A 20,600-nucleotide genomic window follows, 5' to 3' on the forward strand; every position below is an offset into this window, starting at 1 on the left:
CCCACAGTTTGTTACGATCGCTCACAATCCTAGCCTAAAGATCAGGCTCTCTAGGGGAGGGGAGGGGAGGGGAGAAGGAAAAGGAGAGCCTGACACAAAGCCATATCGGAAGCCGTTCCATCCGTTCAGATTTTGAACGGACTTCTGATTGGCCAATATAACAATAGATGATTTACCGGAGGTAAAAATGTTTTTCTGCATGATCAGACCGCCATCTTGAGATTTCACACTCAGCCAACTTTTTCGTTTATGAGACCTGATTTTGCCTTGATGTGAATTGTAATGACCTCTGCAGTTAAAGAAGAAGACTTTCAAGTAGCCTTTCAAACTGCATTGCAGTTTTTTCCGGGTATCATTTCGAAGAAAGAGCAGATCGAGTGTATCAAAACTTTAGTTGTCGATCGGCGAGACGTTCTTGGTGTTCTTCCAACAGGATTTGGAAAAAGTTTTAGTTACCAAATTTTTCCAAAGATTTATTTCAATTTATGGAAAGCAAAACACGGGGAAGAGAAAACCTTCAAGATAATTGTAGTTAACCCGCTCGAGTTGATTCGAAATCAACAAATAAAGAAACTTTGCACACTTGGGATCAAAGCTGTTGCTCTTGAAACGTGCGATAAAAAATCACTTGAAGGTGCAAAAATAATTTTTGGAAGCGCTAAACATTGGATGCTGGAAAAGCAGAAAAACGAGCTTAAAACGGGTGTCTTAAGAAACGTTTCTTTGTTAGTGATCGACGAGGCACACAGTCCAAACATGGTGAGTAGGTAGAGCTTGTGGCCTCATTAATTTATTTTAAACTTGTGGCCTCATTAATTTATTTTAAACTTGTGGCCTTAATGGGTCGCCATTGTCATTTGCAGCAGAAGGTCCTTGACTATAAGTATTAAGTTCTTTACGAATTAATTGAATGAGCTCTTTGACAAGCTCTCGCCGGAACGGTGGAAAACTCAAGGCAGCATTAGCGGCGGCACAATAGTTTCCCTTGCAAACAGTCTTCCTCATACTACTCTCGCTCTTTTCCTCACAACTTCTCTCCAAAACTCTCGATGAAGCTGGATAGCCAACGAAGACCTACATGAATTAAAAAAAATACTCTGCGTAAGGAAAACATCGAAAAGAATTAATATAAAATCAATGAATGACTTCGCACCTTAACCAGCGGCGGTTGTTTTGTTATTTCTGGCGGAGGTTCTGCTGGAAGATTCACAAGGCTTGAGATATGATTATCGATCTCATCATAGATATTTTGCTGTGTACTTTCACCACCAAACAGTTGTTTTTTTTTAGGAAGGAAAGACGGGACCATCTTGCAAGGGTTTCGATCGTTTTGCAGTAAGAGTAATCCCGGTTGGCGTTCTGATCGAAGTTATCCTCTTCGATCTCTGCGGAGGAGACCTCGTAATTTCGTCCTCCTGACTTCTACTTGAGCAAAGTGCTTCTTTAACGTCTGTATAGGCTTTATAACAGTTCACTATCTGGTCCGATAAACCAAACAGGCAATCCAACTAGCTTACGCAAATCGTATAATTTATTCCAGTATATTATTATTCGATCTAGAGAAAAGAAATTAAATACATTTGAGAAACTGAACAGGATCTCTCGATACATAAACACACGAGTCAAACTATTAGCTAGAATTGCAGCACTGATAACTTACTTTTGTGGCGATGTCTAGTAGGATTGTTTCACGGTATACAGGTCAGCAACAGATATAACAGATCAGGGTATAACAGAATACGGGTCAGCGCGACAGGTCAGCCGAACATGAAGGTCACTTCGAATCTAAACATCTGAACTGAAAGCAGACTTATTCACGTGGCTTAATTGCGAAACTTAGTGTCAATCAAAGTCAATCAGGAATTCAAGTTAATAATTCATTGTATTGACGAAACACTATCTTTCGGGCACAACGTTTGCAAAGAGAACCAGTTTGATGACTTGTTTGGATGACGCATGACTTCATTATTGAGACTCAAATTAAATATGAGTCTCAATAAATTGAAATTTTTGACTTGCTTGATTGTCTTGTTGATGCTGCTATAGAGACTGAACAGAAAACCATGAGAGAGTGCCTTCATTAAGGTAGTCAATCAGATCACGTGACTTACCGTTAATTTCAATGACGTCACAGTATCGGTATCGATATCGAATACAAAAGCAAATGTCGTACTCGGTATCGTATCGATTCGAAAATGCCGTATCGGCCCATCCTTACTGACAGCAATCTCTGTTCTTCTTGCCCCTTCAAAACATCACACGTTTAGTTCTTGCCAATCATGATCGATATAATAACAATGCAAACCACGCCCAACACGCTGAGTGACGCTTATTGAGTAACCTTTCGAGGGTGTTTTAAGGTCCAGAATCAAAGGCACTAAAGGTAAGTCAGCTAAACGAAGGATTGAGGATTTTTTGGCATTTGTCAGGTTTCAAAAACTATGGAATCGAGGAGTGTTTTCTCCCTTGCCTGTATGTGTTACTCCACCAACGTCTTAGACGTTTTATCCATCATGACAACGAGCGCTTGCATGATGTGGTCTGATGTGAGCTGAGGTTTTTTTCCACTTTCGACTGAAATCTTTAACGAAATTCCTTGGTATTATCTACACAGGCGTTCAAATCTGATTTTACATATTTTTCATACCTGAGCGTAACGACCTTTATCTTAAATCCGATCTTGCTTTTGATTTCAGTACAGTTTTGTGACGTTGGATCACTCCAGAGGTCAAATCTTTTGTTTCGAAAACACGTCTTCCTTAGCTTAAAAATGGCAAGACGATCCCTATTTGTTTTCTTAGCGGTAGTGACTAAGACTTTGGCAATTTAGTTCACCGACAAGTGCAGTCGAACCTAAATTGAGCGGCACCGTATAAAGCGGTCACCTTTTATCAATTGGTCGGTTATCAAAGTCCCGACAATTTTTTTTGCTGACGTACTATAATTTTTTAAACCTCTAGTTAGTTATCAACACAACGAAGCAAGGAAATAACGAAACAAACTGCAGCCATGACCTACAATAGTGACACATGTTGTAGAAACTTACAAAACTACATTTCCACAAATGTCTAATTTTTTCCACGATCGAAGAGTGTTTTGCACAGTTTATGATAAGCACGGTTAAGTCCAGTGATAAATTCTAAATGTGAGCCAGTTATACTATACAGCAAACTACTTTTACTTTTCAACTCGCCAAATATGTAAAGCAAAGCCGGATTACTAGTAATGCGTTCATAACGCGTTTTCAGTTCCATTTTTTAATCAAAGAGTTTCAAAACAGGCTTGCTATTGGCCGTGCTCGATTACCACTGCACTTTCGCGAGAATGCTCTTAGGGTGGGGAGAGAAGGCATTTTACAACCCGGGCCGTATGGAAGCTGCAAATAAACTAGGCAACGTAAGTAACCCAGATAATTATCTCTTTGTTTGAGCCGTTGTGGATAGTCTCTGTATAAAAAAGTTTTAGGGACATCTTAGAGACGTTTCGGCTAAGAAAGGTGTAATTTAAGTCTGAACGAAGCCAATTCAACCAGAACTGAGAAACATAGGGCCTGTTTACCGTTATTTAACGGAGTCTAACCCAAACCGCGGTTTTACACAAGCAGTGGCCATGGGCCTCAGCGATTCGCTATTCGGAGGGCTGATTTAATCGAATAAATGTCCTTCCACTATTGGCGACCCTCTTGACACTGTTTACAAAAATAAATGTTTAGATAAGCGATTCGGCTAAATTGAATATGGCTTACAAAGTGGTTTAGTTAAATAACTAAAGGCTGATAGTTTCGAAAGAAGCTGTTTGGGGCTGCGTCGGTGGGAGTAACGAAATAATTTGGATATATCAACAAAGTTGAAATGGTAAATTGGCCAAGGTAATGATTACAAAAGCTGACGTTTCGAGCGTTAGCCCTTCGTCGCAGCGAATAGAGGAATTGTGGGTTGTGTGTGCTTTTAAAGGCAGAAAATGAAGCTACGTTATTGGTGGGAGCATGGCAACGAGAAAAACATGAATAAATTAGTGGAATGAAAGGCGTTCGTTGATCCCTGTGGGATTTAGATTGCCGGTTTGAAAGATGAGCTTTTGTTCAAGATTTTTACGGCTTTCCGTGCCACCTAAGGGCAAGGAAAGACCGCAGATTACGATATGTTGCTTAGAATGATTAGGTAAATTGAAATGTCTAGCGACTGGTTTCGATGTGTCCTTGTCATTCCTTTCCACGTCTCGAAGGTGTTCTCGGAATCGGTCACCTAGTCTTCTGCCTGTTTCGCCGATGTATATCTTTTTGCAATAAGTGCAAGTTATGCAATAGATTACATTGGCGGAGGTGCACGTGAAGTGATCGGTGATCTTAATAGATCGTTTAGGTCCCGATATTTTATCAGTGTTGTGGATGAAAGGACACGTTTTGCATCGTGCACGAGCGCATTTAAAAGTGCCTGGTTGGTCATTAGTCTGAAAAGAACTTCTGATCAAAAAATTGCCCATGTTTTAGTCGCGTTTGAATGAAATGAGCGGAGGCTGCGAAAAGATAGTGCTTGTCTCTGGATCGTTTTGAATTAATTTAAAGTTTTTAAGAATGATGGATTTAACTGAGTGGTTGTGAAGGTGAAACGTGAGAGTGAATGGAATGCGGTCGGAATCTTCCTTATGCGACGTTTGTAGTGCTGAATGTCGATCAATAAGTTGAGCGCGGTGGTAACCCGCTTGAACGACGAAAACAGGGCAACCACGTTTATCGAAGAACTGGCACATTGACACTGATTTGATTTGAAAAAGTTTTTCTCAGTTTCTAAGACTTCGTCGTTTATGTAGTGATGACTCTGATTTCCACCTCATTTATTGCAGGAAGATTCCGACCGCATTCCATTCACTCTCACGTTTCACCTTCACAACCACTCAGTTAAATCCATCATTCTTAAAAACTTTAAATTACTTCAAAACGATCCAGAGACAAGCACTATCTTTTCGCAGCCTCCGCTCATTTCATTCAAACGCGACAAAAAAATAGGCAATTTTTTGATCAGAAGTTCTTTTCAGACTAATGACCAACCAGGCACTTTTAAATGCGCTCGTGCACGATGCAAAGCGTGTCCTTTCATTCACAACACTGATAAAATATCGGGACCTAAACGATCCATTAAGATCACCGATCACTTCACGTGCACCTCCGCCAATGTAATCTATTGCATAACTTGCACTTATTGCAAAAAGATATACATCGGCGAAACAGGCAGAAGACTAGGTGACCGATTCCGAGAACACCTTCGAGACGTGGAAAGGAATGACAAGGACACATCGAAACCAGTCGCTAGACATTTTAATTTACCTAATCATTCTAAGCAACATATGGCAATCTGCGGTCTTTCCTTGCACTTAGGCGGCACGGAAAGCCGTAAAAATCTTGAACAAAAGCTCATCTTTCAAACCGGCAATCTAAATCCCACAGGGATCAACGAACGCCTTTCATTCCACTAATTTATTCATGTTTTTCTCGTTGCCATGCTCCCACCAATAACGTAGCTCCATTTTCTGCCTTTAAAAGCACACGCAACCCACAATTCCTCTATTCGCTGCGACGAAGGGCTAACGCTCGAAACGTCAGCTTTTGTAATCATTACCATAGCCAATTTACCATTTCAACTTTGTTGATATATCCAAATTATTTAGTTAAATAACGGCTACATTATGTTTAAATAACCAGTTCATAGTCTTTCATTTTCATCTCCGAGGTTCAAATACCCTCTCTATTTTCATCCTTGCTTCCGATGTATAGGTGTAAACGATTGATAACAAATTTAGTATAAAATCCACTGGTAGTCAAAAACACAAACTATGTGAAAATCATGATATCAACTCCTTTGTAATGTCAACCGACAGGCCAAATAAGAAATTGTCTCTTCAAGTTATGTAAGGTGATATGGTGAGGAGTCCACGGTTGGGTGGTTCTAGATTTTATCATTTTATTTTTGTTGACAAAAATGTCCCCTATACTTTTATGAGGGATTTCAGGAATATTTAGGCCCCAAGGAGTACATAATATTAGAGCTCTCCCCAACTGTAAGAAACTCCGCCCTTTCACGTTCTCCAATTGCATTTTCCTGAGAAGAAGTTATTGATTGAAAACATCGTACACAATCAAAATGGAAACAAGACTGCTTCATTTCTCAAGAACTGTTAAGACCTTTAATTATACGACAACAATTACATTTTCAAGAGTACCTGAGGGTTGCCTTAAGTTAAGTCAAAGAACGTACACGAAAGGCTACTACAAGCATAAGGTGGGGTAATTTCTCCTTATTTTGACAGAAAAAAAAGGGCAACAAGCAGTGAAACAGTTCTGTAACTTAGAGTTCAGTGCGCGCCTGGGCAGGCTCAAGATCTCCTGTGACATCCACAAACCCACCAATAGGGGTTCCAACTTTGATCTTCATCTTCTGGTTCGTGGTCACTTTGTCAAGATGCACCACGCGGATGGTGAGATCTTCATAACTGTGAAAGTAGATCGCCCTGTTGGTGAGGTCCTTGACTACAACCCAAGAGGTGTAATCGGCCATACTTTCATGATCATGGGATGCAGCGACTCCGTGGGGAATATCAACAGTGTTCATGATGTGCAAAGCCAAGTTCACCGCCTCATCACTTCTCTTGGCTGGATCTGCAAAGTGCACCATGGCTGCAGAACGCACCAGTCTCGACGGGGGAGTGAAATCTCCTGGTATACCAAGAAGTCCATTTCCTTGGCCAGTAGGTGGGAACGTTGTTTCACCCAAAACCAAAGGATCATGGGCGAACTTCGAAAGATGAACGTAATTGCGGAGGTTCAGCATGTGGAAGTCATAGGGTGGGGAGTTGGTCATGACACCAATTGTATTATCGTACAGTTTTGGTCCCTCTTTGGTGTACTCAATAATGATGCCGTCACCACTTTTGTCGGTAATTGAGTAGTGCAATTCAAAGGTGTTTTCTTTCAGAGGTTGTTCCCACACAAGTGGGAACGAGTCCTTTTTCCAAGCCTCTCGCACCTCTTGAGCAGTTGCAAAGTTGCCCAGAATCCAAAACGTAAACTCCAAGTTGGAAATGGCCGAGCCACATTTGCTTTTTGGGACGGCCTGGTATTTGGAAAAACCTGGAAACAGGAGAGCACCCACGGAAAGTCCAACGTCATTTTGGCCGTCACAGCCCACGGTCGAGTCCCAAGCATCAAGGTATGCGATCTTGTATTTATTGGTCCAGGTCATTGCTGGGGAACCACGGGAACAAGTCTTTGGCAGAGATGCAGTGTGACGGTAATCCTTGGGCTCCACCAAGATATGCGACAAAAGATCCACCATAAACTCCATGCTACGTCCCACCACGACTGTTTTGTCCTCGGCTGTCACTCGGATCTCGGTACAGGCGTCGGTGACAAGAAAAAGATTGAGAAGTATTTGAAGCACTAGAGCCGACTTGCAACTTATCATTTTAGAAGAGTCTGGATAACGATGCTCTAAAGAAAATTTCAAAAATATTGTCAGAACTTCTATGTTATTGATGAGTTAGGGTTACTGCCCACCTTCGCGGGTGTCCTTCGGGAAAAAATTCGGCCGGTACTTGCTTATTGAGAAGAACTTTGTTTTTAACCTTATGTACGACAAATGTTAGCTCGATTCCTTACATTTTGTTTTCCAGCCTTTTTTGTTCACACGACCTCAGTCGCTTGGGAATGTTCTGTGTACCGAAATCGTTTTGGTCAATCACTTGGTAGTTGCGTTTGCCTTTTCTATATTTCCTTTGATTTTGGGCATTCACTGGAGTAACGAGGTCAGAGAAGCACTTGAGAAAAACATTAAAGAAGAATTTGGTCAGTACAACAAAGGTAGATGTGATGGCGACTTCTTTGTTCGTAAATTGGAGCATAGTTATTAACAATGTTTGGAGCGTGGAGAGGAGTGCCAATACTGGCCTCTTTTCCTGACAAAATGGCGCCTTTTCCTTCTTCTTTGGGCCTTTTTTTTCTTTGCCTTGGAACTCCTCTCTAATTCTTATTTCTGTTTTTTATCCACGAGAAATGACTTTCTACCAGCAGAGAACTTTCATGTGTGTATTTTGTCAAGTGCGCGATGTGAACAAAATAGACAAATAACACGAAATTGCCGCGAATATTCCCCCAGGGGGTCGCCCATTTACCCTGCTTAGCTAGATTGTGACACCCACCTGATTTATTAACTTTTGTTTTAAAAAAATACGTTATCCTAAATAAGGCCCTGTTCGAACTAAGCCGAAAAACTTGGTTTGGTATTTGCAAAAAAAAATTGAAAATTTTGTAACGACGAATTTTTTGTTTTCGTAATAACGTTCGCACCGGAAACGTGTGAATTATTTGTGTAACCACATATGTCAGTCAATCGAAATAGATACCGGAGATAAAATGACAGTGCGTTTTCTCTCATGTCGCTTCTGGTCAAGGACTGATCGCAAAGCAAAATGCCCCCACGAAATGCTTTAATCGCCCTTCTTTGCTGTTTGCTTGCCATGCAAAACCTTATTTCGGCTATAGTCAACGCTGCCGTCGACCTGTAGAATCCTGGTTTGAAATCCTAACTTCCCCGAAGTCTTTTTCAGTAGATATTTGAAAAAGGAGAGAAAGTCATTCGACAACTTTCTAAAGCTTCTTTCAATTACGAAATATGATGACCATTTGTAGAGTATCTGTCAAGGATCGATAGATTTTCTCGAGTTTGACTAATGGTCGTGGGTCGTGGGTCGTGGGTACAAGTCGTGGGTCGTGGGTGTGGGTGTGGGTGTGGGTAAAAGTCGTGGGTGTGGTTAATACTTAGTAATAAAAATAACCATTTAAAATATTAAATATAATAATACATAAATTTTATACAACCCTGTCATTTCTTCTAGTTACTTTCTTCTAGTTATTTTATTTTGTTTATTCAATTTACCCTACTTTACGTCTATTTTTATCTGTTATCTCACTGTCAATGAAATTATTAGTTTCAGTTTCGAGACAGGAAGAGAGATAAATCTTGTAATTACATTAAATTAGTTTCACAACACGATAATTCCGGATCTGTCACGAGCGCGATCGCCGACGAGCGTCCATTGGTCGGCTACTCTGGGATTTGATTTTTCCCTTTTTCTGCTTTCTAGGGTAGTTGTCAAGGGAAATCCACAGGACATTCTTTTGTCCTCTTGCGGTTTTCAAGCCTCAGACGATAAAACTTTCCCGAGGTAATTTTCTTAGGGAAAAATCGGTCACACTTGCAAATTTGAGTTTCCCTAGGGAAACTGTCAACAAGTCAAGTTTCCCTAGGACAAAACCCTGTAGTGTGACTACAGCTAATATCGCGTTGACGATCCTCCACTGTCGAGTTACCAGTCTGGCAGAGGTTATCTGTGTGCCTTTTGAGTCAGTCGACTTGTGTACAATCAGTTTTTCTTTGTGTATACAGTGTGTAATTACCAGATTTATCTATCATTCTTTTGTCATTGATGTTGTCAGACGAGATCTCGGAATTTCTGTTCCTTGGCCCCTGACTTTAGCCGCAAATATAGAATTCACGAGCGCTGTCGCAATTTTAACGTTATAGTACTACTATGTGAAATCATTTCTGGTACAATCGTACAAAGCAACTCGAGTGTCTCGTTAACACAGACCTCGAAAACGCAGAACGCAGACCGCAGACCGCACAGCTCGAAAAACGTGTACACAGTGTGTAATTACAAGATTTATCTCTCTTCCCTTTGTTATCAAACGAGATCTCGGAATGCGTCGCGAAACTGAAACTAATTTCATTGACAGTGAGATAACAGATAAAAATAGACGTAAAGTGGGGCAAATTGAATAAACAAACTAAAATAACTAGAAGAAAGAACAGTTAAATTAATGAATGACAGGGTTGTATAAAATTTATGTATTATTATATTTAACATTTTAAATGGTTACTTTTATTATTAAGTATTAACCAAACCCACGACTTTTACCCACACCCACACCCACACCCACGACCCACGACTTGTACCCACGACCCACGACCCACGACGCACGACCATTAGTCAAACTCGATTTTCTCGCCCGACAAAAAATTGTACGCCTCCAAATCTAATTGACGGCATCTCTGAAGTTTGGTGGCACGTGCGAAAATTTTGGTGGGTCAAAAAAATCGTCGCATTGAAAATAGTTTCGCGTTGACAGATTTTTTGGCAAAACAAAAAAATATTTCGCGTAGTGCGCACAGGCCCTAAGTCGGACGCTTTTTGAGATTTTAAAATTTTTCTTTTCGTAAACGTTAGCTAACTTCAATTTATTAGTCCAATAAAAATAAAAAATTATTTTTTCGGCCTTTGAAGGTGGAAAGTAACCTTAAACCCTGTCACTCCTAGAAACAAGTATATCTGTTCCTACAATATCGAGACACTTTCCAGGAGACAGGCGATGAGAAAAAACCCAACAATCAACTGGCAGATATTGTTCGATCGACCTTCAAAACCGTAGAGCTGAAATTATATAAAAAATTTGTGGTAGACAGTGCGGAAATTTGAAAGTAACTCTTGAAAGTGAAAGGATAAACTGAAAAGGATCCTGTTACAGTGGCAGTTTTAACGATACAAAACAACGCCCCAGTCATACTAGCTATCAGCTACTTTCACAACTAGTTTATACTGCTTTGTAAATCGCCAACAGATTTCAAAATAATTCAAAGTAAGAGTTTTGTAGAATACCGTGGAAATTCGAAAGCGGTACGGGTAAACAAAAATAAAACAAGGATGGTCAAAAATGATGACAACTTTCTTAAAGACGCTCGAAGGATTACGATACAAATGCTTCGAAAACGATAGAACGAGCAGAAACGTGTATACTAATATAAATACGAGCGTGTTTGGAATGAAAAGTGTACAATGCCTCGTCAACCTTAACGATTCCCCAGCCACCGTCCTAAGATATGACCAAAACTCTCCAGGACAATTCAAGGAGAGATAAAAAACAACAACTGAGTTTCGTGGCATCTAGAGAGCTGCAGGTAAACTCCCTCATGGAAACTGTAATCTTAATTATCATCAATGGCAAGGAAATTACTTGTGTGTGTATATGCAATGCCGGTTTACTTACCGAAGAACACGCCAAAAGGGAGCATGCTAGGTGACTTTAGAGAAAGGGTGGAGCTTCTTCCAGAGTTACGTCCAGGGAAACGTTATGGCAAGAAAACCATAACTACAAACAAGTTTGTCTTCTTATATACGGGGCGCTCTTGGAAATGAAAATAGCATTATTGTTGTCTGAAATATCAAAGTCTTCTATATTGTTGTCTGAATTGACAATCATGTGCTAGATCACCGCATGACAGATTTCGAAATGAGCAATGTAATTGTGTTTACCAGAGTGAGCATGCAATCGTGATTTCTCAGTTGTAAATTGTCGTGAATTTTCTCAAGGCAGGCGAGCCATTCGCGACATTGGTCTTCTACATAAGAAAAAATTTTTTTAGAATGCAACCTCCAAGTCACGTCTATCACACTTTTTCTCGGGTATCCAGGCTGGCATACGGACAAACAAGTTTGTCTTGTAACATACGGTGTGCTCCTGGAAATGAAACTTTGATAGCATTATTGTTGTCTGAAATTAGTCTCCTATTGTTGTCTGTATTGATAATCATCAATCAATCAATCAATCAATCAATTTATTTAACGTGGTCAGAACGCTTAGCTAAAAGCTAGTTTACAGGTACGCCACGAAATAAAAAGAGAACAGGAAATTATAAAGCCTTGTGAAGGTATATAAATTTAAATAAATTAAGAATTAAGAACTAGCTAATATTGAAATATAAGAATTTAACAATGTAGTCACCGAGTTGAATATATAAAATGTAATCATTAAAAACAGGAAATATAATTAAGGATGGATCCTCACCGCGCTAGAGTCCCGTGAGATCTAATGTTTTTGAGTAATTTTTAAAAGTAGTATATGTTTGTATCTTTCGAGACTCGTCCGGTAAAGCGTTCCATAGTTTCGATGCAGCATATCTCCATGATCTCAACCCGAAAGTTGTTGATTTTAATTACTGTTCGGAGGTCCAGTAGTGTGGTGCCCCCTAAGGTTATAAGTGGAGCACCTAACTGTTATATAATAAGATCACGTAAGCTTTTTGGTCCTGCATCACTGGTTAATATCTTAAAGACAGCGGACAATATTTTCGCTAATCGCTGTTCACGAAGACTTGAGAGACCGATATGCTTACAAAGTTCCTCATAAGGCGAGGACTTATCTCTAAAAACAAAACGGAGCGCACGTTTGTTCACCAACTCTAACTTGTCAGCTGACTTCTTATTACAGAAGTGCCACGTTTCGGAGCAGTAATTAAAGTGTGGTAAAATGAAGGCTTTGTAAAGATCCCTTCTAGTCTCAAAAGACAACATTTTCTGCATCCTTTTTAACATGTGTTAGATCACATGACAATAATTGTGTTTATCAGAGTGAAAAGACAATAGCGATTTCTCAGCTGTGAATAGCCCTTATCGCATCTACGCCCACTGTACGAGAGCTCAGCGGACTTTGAAGTTTCGAAACGAGGCTATCGGGTCACACAGGTAAAACTTTCAAGTAAAATCGAAGCAAACGCCTACGTTTGGAGGCATTTTTATTCATTTTCTTAAGGATACAGTGTGTTCTCGTCATGGTTAGACATTGTATTGCGTACGGGTGCTACAGTCTATTCAGTGAATCGGCAACTGACGAGATCCACAAGATTAGGATCGAAACCGCGGTCTTGCCAAACACGTTCAACTATCAAACTAGAGGCGAGCAAAACGCACATAAAAAACCTCTCAAATAAAGAGATTACAAACGACCAGATTAATTTACTGGCAAAAGGGCTTAAATTCATTCCAACACCCGCTACAAAACAAAAACAGATCAGACAACAGCTATTGTGTGACTTTGATCAGTTCGCAAGGAGAATGCGTCTGATTTACATATTCCGAGGGGAGGACAAAAAAACCCATCCCTGCCACGTCAAATGTACATCGATACCACCAATACAAAAATCAGTAGCCCTTGAAAGCTGTTTAGAAGAGGTTAAGAGTGACCTTTCAGAAATAGAAATTACAAAGCCAAAAGAGAATTTGCTTCCCGCCGAACCACAGGGGGCCCACACAAGCGAAGTGTCTGGTTGTTTGTTCGAAATATAAAGAAATGTATGGGAGAACATTGAAGAGTCGTATGATGCACGATCCTCGCAGTAGAGAGCGCTCTTTATGGAATAGCGAAAATCAGGCCTGAACCACTGACCTCTGCGATACAGACTGTTACTCTACTCTAAGGAGAGTAACAGTCAACGCAAAATCTACCAAATCGCTCAAATTCGCCATTTAGAACCACAGAAACGACAATACACAGCAAGTGAGGTAGGTTTATATTTATTTTGAGCCTTAACATAGACATTCCTCGTTATAAGTTTACGATATTACGACTCTTCAATATTCTCCCATACATTTCTTTATATTTCGAACAAACGACCAGACACGCCGCTTGTGTGGACTCCCTGTGGCCGAACGCAAGGCGCTGAGGGCCTTGAAACGTGACTCTGAGTTAAACCTCAAAAGGCCGACAAAGGAACAACAAACGTAGCCATATGCATGAACAAACGCGACAAAATTTTGCCGTTGCTTTCCGAAATGACAGCCATTCTTTCAATCTTCCTTTCGTGATGCCAGGACAATTACCACTAAGAATTTTAACCTTTTCCTCGGCAGAAAAAAACGCAGATTCCAGAGTTATATGGTCAGACATGGAGTGTTTCTGGTGTTTCTCGAGAAACGTTGACCCGATAGCCTCGTCCTGAAACTGTAACTCCGCGGACCCTTTGCATTGCAGACACAAATGCGATAAGGGCTATTGTCGTGAATTTTCTCAAGGCTAGCGAGCCATTCGCGACATTGGTCTTTTACATAATAATGAAATTTTTTAGAATTCAACCTCCAAGTCACGTCTACCACACTTTTTTTCGAGTATCCAGGCTGGCATTGTAGTGATGTTTTCCCGTGAATATCTTTTACACCTCGGTGCTGGCGTTGAAATTAGAATTTCTGACCCAAGTATGCATAGGGCTATTCGGTTCATTTCCTATAACTATAAGAAGTAGAGGTGATGTTATGGCGGAAAGGCGGCAAACTTCCGGAACGAAAGAAAAATAAACTGGTCTACAATTTACTTCTAGGGTTCCCCGACCGTGCCGAAACAATCTTTCGTTTTCTGTTCACACATAGTGACTGGATAAATCAATGGCAAGTTTTAAAGTAGAGGTAGGGGACCCCATGTAGGTGAGGTAACCCGCCTGTCCAGATAATTTCTTATTTTATCTTGATAACGTTTACATGATAGGTGGGGTGACTAGCCAAGGCGGGCTGCCAGGTAGGGCATAGGTCGCAAAGTTTTCATCTTTGTCGTCCAAAAGACCACAGAAAATTTAAAACCGCAACCGGAAAGCAAAACTCGTGTCAAACTGAGTCAAAGGTCGCATTTATGCAGAAAAGTGTCAGTGATGAAAACTGAAGTAGGCCAGATACGCGTTTATTCACGCGTTGTCAGAAGACAGGAGCTCGGCTTAAAAAAAAAAAAAAAAGCCTCCAAGGAAAAACACGACTAGAATGTGACTTGTTGCAGCATTGCTGATAACTACCAAAGTGATACTTCTACTTTTCATTTATTTAAATCAGCAGTGAATTCAGCAGCGAATAACTCTGGAAAGTGCTCACCGGCCTCACAAGGGTTTTAATCGTTGCCCAGGCTCTCTGGGATTGTAAATTTGGCTGTGAGGATAAAGATAAACGTCTTTGATGTTTTTTTCCGATTTTCGAAGTTTTTGCCAACTGGAAAAGTTGGGGTCGCACAAGGCACTGTCCCCCGATGACAGATTTTGGCTGCAAAGTAAACAAACTCCAGCAAAATTTTACCAAGTGCGACCCATGCCTAGGGTAATCCTGTCAGTTGAAGTGACAATTTGCCGTGTAAAGGTCTCAAGGTGGAGTGGGGGGGGGGGGGGTTTGGGTTACCCGCTCAGCCGGGGTCGCATTCACGGCGAAAAGGTCAAAAGCGAAACACGTGGGTTTTAAAATTTTGTCCATTCCCTAACCGTCCTGCACAGAACTAAAACGTTAAAACATCAACTTTTACTTCCTCTTATAGCAATGAAACCTCGGAAGCAATTTACTCACATTTTTTCTTTGAACTCAGCCCTGCATTCATGTGTTATCGAACTATTAGCGAAAATCCTAGACCATCCTTAGGGGGAAATATATTTTGTCTCATAAGACGGAGTATGATAGGATTAACAGAGATGGCAAAGGAAGCCTAAAATGGCAGAGATCAACAGAAACCGCGATGGATACACAAGAATGGTAAAATGTTCACATTTCGGAATATTTAGCGTTGTAAATCGACCATATTTCGTTTCTCATACTTTCCTCATTACGGTTCTAATAATATACATGAAAAAATTTCTCAGTTCTGATTGGTTAAGAGGAATGCAGTTTTCAGTTAATTCAGTGCAGAAGAGGGTTAATTCAGTGCAAAGAAAGAAACAAACCGAACATTCTGATTGGTCAAAATGATTGGTAAATGTCAATGTCAAGGTCAATGTCACTTGCAGGGTTTGAATAAATTATTTTTGCACGTGATGCACGCGCTTTTCTTCTGCGTAGTTATCAGAAGCTACCTCGTATTTTTTCATGTATATTATTAATACAAAAACATGATTTTTTCATGCAATTTGGAATAAATAAGCACCTGTAAATTTTTTCAAAAACCACAAATTGCACTCGCCCTACGGGCTCATGCAATTTTGTTAGTCTTTGAAAAAACTTACTCCTGCTTATTTATTCCAAATTGCACTCGAAATCACGTGATTACCTCCACAAATTGTCGCGCATAACCTAACACCGTGTAACACAACGCGTGACGCTTTCATGTAAATACATACATGTCTGAGAATTAATCGTGCGTATTTCTCGAGACGTGAGCTTGAGACGCCTTTGGAAACTCCCTAATTGCAACGCAACAACAACCTCGAGTAACTTCACCCCAGCACCACCTCGAGCGACTCTTACGCTTCTTTCGTGCTTAGCAACCTCCCGCGTACCTCCATCTCCGCAATAGTGTACGCTATAGTATTTACCATTTGTTAAACGTATGCAGGCAATTCATTAAAAAATAACTATCGATTGCGTTTTTCAAGTATGCTGGGCAACTTTTTTTTAACTTAGTTACAGTCAAACCAAGACAAGCGTATATTGCAAGATTACATTAATAAATTGAAGATTTGAATGTGAACCCACTAGTCAGGTTTCAAGAATGCAAAAAGTAATGAATTAATCATATGATCAGTGAACCCGCTTGTCGTTTCAAGAATGCAATAATAGATTGATTATTCGGTGAACTGATAGAAGCCGTATTCGTTTTGAAATGGCACGGATCACTGTTCAAATAAGAAGTCGATTTCTGAAACAAGTTCATTGGAGTGCCGACTGAGTAAGAACACCTGTTCACGTGATTGCACTAGAATGCGGTTTAGTTATTTCTTTTTTAACATCAATAACAGCGCAAAAGCCGCGAAAATGCGATTCGTTATGCCTATTAACTCGCACAAGACGTTCTGTTTTCTCTAATGAGGGAGATGGGTTTATGAATGGCGTAGCAGCTCATCAGTAAATTATTGCTTGGGTGCGATCGCAGCCATTTGGAAAATTGCGAAAGTTTTGACAAATGTCTCCTTGCGAAAAAGTAAAAAAATATTTCTTATGCGACTCAGCCCTAAGCTAGAGCAGAGACTAGCAAAAAAAGCTCTTTGTGATTAGAAGTAATTGATACGTCAAACGGAGCTTACAAAATGATTATGTCCTCAGCAAACTAAACTCTGGAATTAGCCCGCTCAAAAGGTCAACAACTTTCCTATCTCTGTGGAGGAAATCATTGTATCATACCCTTACAAAACCATCTCTCGACAGGCTGTTATGCAGTGTGTGGCGACTGTTTTCTATATATATAACGTTATTTATTGGCAAAATGGTTGATGACATTTCTTTTCACTGAATCGCAATAAATAATTATCATATGATTATAGAGGAAACTCTCATTTCTCTTTATTTTACTCCTGCTTGTTTTGAATTTTCGATCTGGAACAAGAAAACAAAATCATCGAAAACGAGCGTCTTGAAGAAAGTCGTCACCATCTTTGACCATCCTTCTTTCATTTTTGTTTACTCGTACCGCTTTCGAGTTTCCTTGGTATTCTACAAAACTCTTACTTTGAATTATTTTTAAATCTGTTGGTGATTTACAAAGCAGCATAAACTAGTTGTGAAAATAGCTCATAGCTAATATGACGAGGCGTCGTTAAAACTGCCACTGTAAATTATTTGACGAGGCGTGGTTTTGTATCGTTAAAACTGCCTCTGTAACCTGTTCCTTTCTTATCCTTTCACTTTTAAGAGTTATTATCAAATTTTCGCCCTGTCTGCCACACATTTTAGATTGATATAAATATGAGAAAAGCCTAGCCTTTGGCATCTGAATGTGCAACCAGCTGTGGGGAGAAACAGAGGAAGAGAAGGAGGAAGAGCTACAGTGGAGAGGTCTTTGAATTCTCATTCTCGCTCAGTTTTGTCCAGGGTAATGCCGCAAGTGAAGCTCTACTTGGAGGAAGAGGGAGCACAGAATCAAAGCAACAGGACTATGATCTTCAGCAGCAGAATCATGAGCCATGCCGGCACGAACTACAACGTTTTGTGGAGTGTGCGCAAAACCAATCAGAGGTTACTTTGCGTAAAGACTTCAGTGAGGCCGCCCTCAAGCAGTGCAAACAGGCGAATAGTGAGTGTTGTAGCATTCTTAAGGTTTACCTGACAACAATAAGACTTATATTAGAATACGGCGTGCAAGCCTGGCATGATATTGCTGAATTTCTTTCTAATAAGCTGGAATCAATTCAAAAGAAGGCTCTACATATTATCTATCCACGCCATAGTTATTTAGATGCCCTTAATATTACTAACCTTGACAGCCTGAAAGAAAGACGAACTCAACTCTGCTGTAAATATGTTCGGAAGATGTCTAAAAAATCCCACCCCATTAACTTTCTTAAACCGAGAACAGCAACGAGTGGTCATAGTTACAACCTTCGATCCGGCGACAACAACAGAAGTATTGTTTACGCTGATAGGAATCATTGCCGGACCTAGCGGTCAGGTTCCTTTATCTCTTTCAATAGTGAATATGCAAACATGTAAATAGTTAATTAACATATTTTTATTGTTCTTATAGTATTGTAGTTTTAACTAATTATTGATTGTAAATTTAGCCCTTTAATGCAGTTAATTCTGCAATGTGGCAAAAAAACGGTATATTATTATTATTATTTTTCTCCGGGCATTCGGTTGATAAAACGAAGCGCCATAGTAAACGGCGTGTGGAAAAGAGAGGAAGGCTTTGTTCGAGTTGGGTCCTTTTTTACCCGACCCGACCCAAGCCTCTCTCGAGTTTTCATTCCGCCGCTACCATCGCGCTGATTGTTATTTTGTTCCGTGTTCATTTATAGCCTGTCTGTATTATGAAGGACCTAACTCTTCTCATGCAGAGAAAAGGTTACACTTGCAAAGAAAAATGCACTGGAATTGCTCAATATCAAAGGAGAGAATATTAAAAATTCCTCTAAAGAGAAGGCTTTTGAAAAATGCTTTCTTAAGACAGGGTGGGTATAGCTTAAATTTTTTTAGTTTATCATGGGTTAATTTTATCCTCTAGATTTTTCCTGAGGAAACCACGGACATGTATAATGGCTTCCAGTAAAAACGAGGTTCAACTAGGAATCAAAAGCTTCTGGAATTTTCCTGTTTCTTCTCCGCTCCACCAACAAAGTAAACACTAGTGTACGACGCGAACGGTTTCTCTTGCTCTTTTCTCTGGAAAGCCGTAAGAGAATGATGCGAGAGACGCAAATATTGCCATAACTTATTCTTGAGTGAGACAGAGAGTTCAAAACTTTCAGGCCGAGATTTTGTAGACTCTTAGTAGTTCCCTACAACTGATACAAGAAAAGCGCGCGAAGAGCGAGGTTCCGATGTCAGAAGTCATGTGATTCGATTACGAAATCCGACAAAGTCGCGTGCAAAATCCTATTTTCAACAAAAAATATTAGCGACAGTGGAATTTTTCAAAAATTTAGAAAACTCTTAAAAAGGTACTATTTTCAATGATGCGAAATAAACGATCGTTCTAAACAAGGAAAAATCTACTATGTACCGAGTAGTCTGCCACGTGCAATAGTAAAGTTTTACGTACAAATTTCCGTTTCATGTTTGGCTGCATCTGTGTAACCCAAGGCCTGCACGTTGATGCTTGGATGTCAGGGAGTAAATTGGTGGCTTTGACTTGGCTTTGAATTAAACCTCTTGACAGGGACGGCAGAACCTATTTTAAACTGAGGGGGGGGGGGGGGGGAGGAGGAGGGAGGCTTAAAAATAAGCGCTGGATGTGCGAAGAGGTCTGGGGCTTTCCTTCCTTACAAAATGCTTTTAGGTCGAAAAGTTTCCGACAGGTTTTGCATAAGGTTGTAGCTTTTTAAAATTTTAATAATATTATTTTTCTATAAATTTTTTCCAGCATGCATCACCGCTCAAACATTTTTCAAAACAACGACATTGCAGTATGTTTCACACCCATTCATGATTTAGAAACACAACTCACAACATAACAAAGCCATACCACATAACAGAATTTTTTGTCAATAAAGTCGATAACTGCTGAACCTCCAAGGCTGGTGGGGTCGTCCTTACACCTGGTGTGTTTACTCATTAATATAATGATTTCGAGTCTTCATTAAGTTCAAAACCCATTGGTATATTGTGGTAGTTGTTAATTCAAGGCTGAATTAAGTTTTGATAAGAATGACAAGGGTAATCGATTATTGTGCAACATGTGCAGGGGTCTGTTGAACGAGAAACCATAAGAATGCAAATAATTTCGTTTAGCCATACACCGGAGACTTAACCGTACACCGTGACTGGATGTTTTTTGTATAAATAAACTGAAATACCGCAATGTGAAAATCATGCTCACCGACATTCGGTAACATCGCAACACCGCAAATCCCAATTTATTCCACACATTTAAGGAAGGCTAAAACTAGTTACAGTCTACAAATATAGAGACTGATTACTTTTACAACTCCTTAAAGTTGTGAGTCATTTTTAATATAAAGATAAAATTGAGAACGTTTTGTTAATTAAATTTTGTTTAGGGTCATATAAATGGACTCTCCAAGACCCACTCGTAACTATTAAGACAGCGCTTTTAGAATGATAGAAGATCTAATATGGTCAACTGCCAGAAAAGGCAAACGCTAGACATCCGATTCGATAGCAATCTTCATAACTTTAAGCATTCACTGCTGAGATCCTGACTAAAAACAACTTGGAGGAAAAAAAAGTTTAACTCACTACGAAAAATAATCTAATTGATTTAAGCCGGGCTTAAACAGGGTACATTACAGTTCCACAGGCTAATTTCTACGAGCCTTCAAGAATAGCAACAAGGACAAGGTAAACAGACCGTGTAACACAATATG

At 39.9% G+C, this 20,600-nt stretch overlaps 2 protein-coding genes across 4 annotated transcripts; one reads left to right on the plus strand and one right to left on the minus strand.

The window, feature by feature from the left end:
• The first annotated feature begins 282 nt into the window (after window positions 1-282).
• On the plus strand, window positions 283-771 carry LOC148718246 (ATP-dependent helicase wrn-1-like). The gene has a single exon (XM_088742466.1). It carries the CDS (start codon window positions 283-285, stop codon window positions 769-771), a length of 489 nt encoding a protein of 162 aa, XP_088598592.1.
• A 5,382-nt stretch (window positions 772-6,153) lies between these two features.
• On the minus strand, window positions 6,154-19,456 carry LOC148718247 (uncharacterized). Of its 3 annotated transcripts, none has more exons than XM_088743497.1 (2): window positions 19,316-19,456; window positions 6,154-7,468 (listed from the first exon to the last, which is right to left on the minus strand). In XM_088743497.1, the coding sequence occupies exon 2, from the start codon at window positions 7,455-7,457 to the stop codon at window positions 6,342-6,344; it is 1,116 nt and encodes a 371-aa protein (XP_088599623.1). In that variant the 5' UTR covers window positions 7,458-7,468; window positions 19,316-19,456; the 3' UTR covers window positions 6,154-6,341. The 3 variants fall into 3 exon arrangements, with proteins under 3 accessions (XP_088599623.1, XP_088599621.1, XP_088599622.1); XM_088743495.1 differs by lacking the exon at window positions 19,316-19,456 and adding an exon at window positions 11,096-11,462 and having other exon boundaries at window positions 6,154-7,483; XM_088743496.1 differs by lacking the exon at window positions 19,316-19,456 and adding an exon at window positions 11,096-11,456.
• Window positions 19,457-20,600: the final 1,144 nt, after the last annotated feature.

This window comes from Stylophora pistillata, chromosome 13, assembly GCF_964205215.1.
Source record: "Stylophora pistillata chromosome 13, jaStyPist1.2, whole genome shotgun sequence".
NCBI classification, from domain to species: Eukaryota; Metazoa; Cnidaria; class Anthozoa; order Scleractinia; family Pocilloporidae; genus Stylophora; species Stylophora pistillata.

Excerpts from the sequence above, each read along its gene's own strand:
- LOC148718246 (XM_088742466.1), top strand. The coding sequence starts at position 283 with ATGACCTCTGCAGTTAAAGAAGAAGACTTTCAAGTAGCCTTTCAAACT.
- LOC148718247 (XM_088743495.1), bottom strand. The coding sequence starts at position 11,120 with ATGCTCCCTTTTGGCGTGTTCTTCG. Across the intron at positions 7,484-11,095 it reads CCCTTTTGGCGTGTTCTTCG|AGCATCGTTATCCAGACTCT; the intron begins GTAAGTAAACCG and ends AATTTTCTTTAG.